This window comes from Penaeus monodon, chromosome 22 (genome assembly GCF_015228065.2).
Source record: "Penaeus monodon isolate SGIC_2016 chromosome 22, NSTDA_Pmon_1, whole genome shotgun sequence".
Lineage (NCBI taxonomy): Eukaryota > Metazoa > Arthropoda > Malacostraca > Decapoda > Penaeidae > Penaeus > Penaeus monodon.
Window position 1 is genome coordinate 14,200,436 of NC_051407.1, and position 400 is coordinate 14,200,835.

At 42.0% G+C, this 400-nt stretch overlaps 1 protein-coding gene across 1 annotated transcript in view; it reads right to left on the reverse strand.

The window, feature by feature from the left end:
• Positions 1-400, reverse strand: part of LOC119587335 (zwei Ig domain protein zig-8-like) — a 26,143-nt gene that overhangs the window by 2,428 nt on the left and 23,315 nt on the right. Inside the window, 1 exon segment of the mRNA XM_037936083.1 lies at positions 196-326. Coding sequence (XP_037792011.1) covers positions 196-326 — 131 coding nt within the window.

Consider the following 400-nt stretch of genomic DNA (forward strand, 5'->3'; position numbering starts at 1 on the left):
CTCATGAAAATTCTCATTCCACGATGCAACATAGATATGCAGACCAACATCTTTATATCAACACGCTGATCAACAAACAACCTTAACTTGATATCCTAACCAATCAAGTACAGTCATCACTCATCAAACTTCAATCATAATCAACGCTTCTCCTTCACATAAACCGAAGAATACCGTAGAATTAAAACTTCTTACCTTTCCATTGTGATACCAGAATATATGGCCAGGCGGTTCCGGGCTGTGGGCGATGATGCACGTCAGATTGATTGTTGAGCCTTTATCAACATGCATGTCCGGAGCCCCAATTATCATGGCTTTTGGTGCAGCTTCAGCACGGGGGGAGGGAGAGAACATAAGGAAAGTCAATGTGTAAAAAGAAGGGCGAGATGCGTGTTTTTTT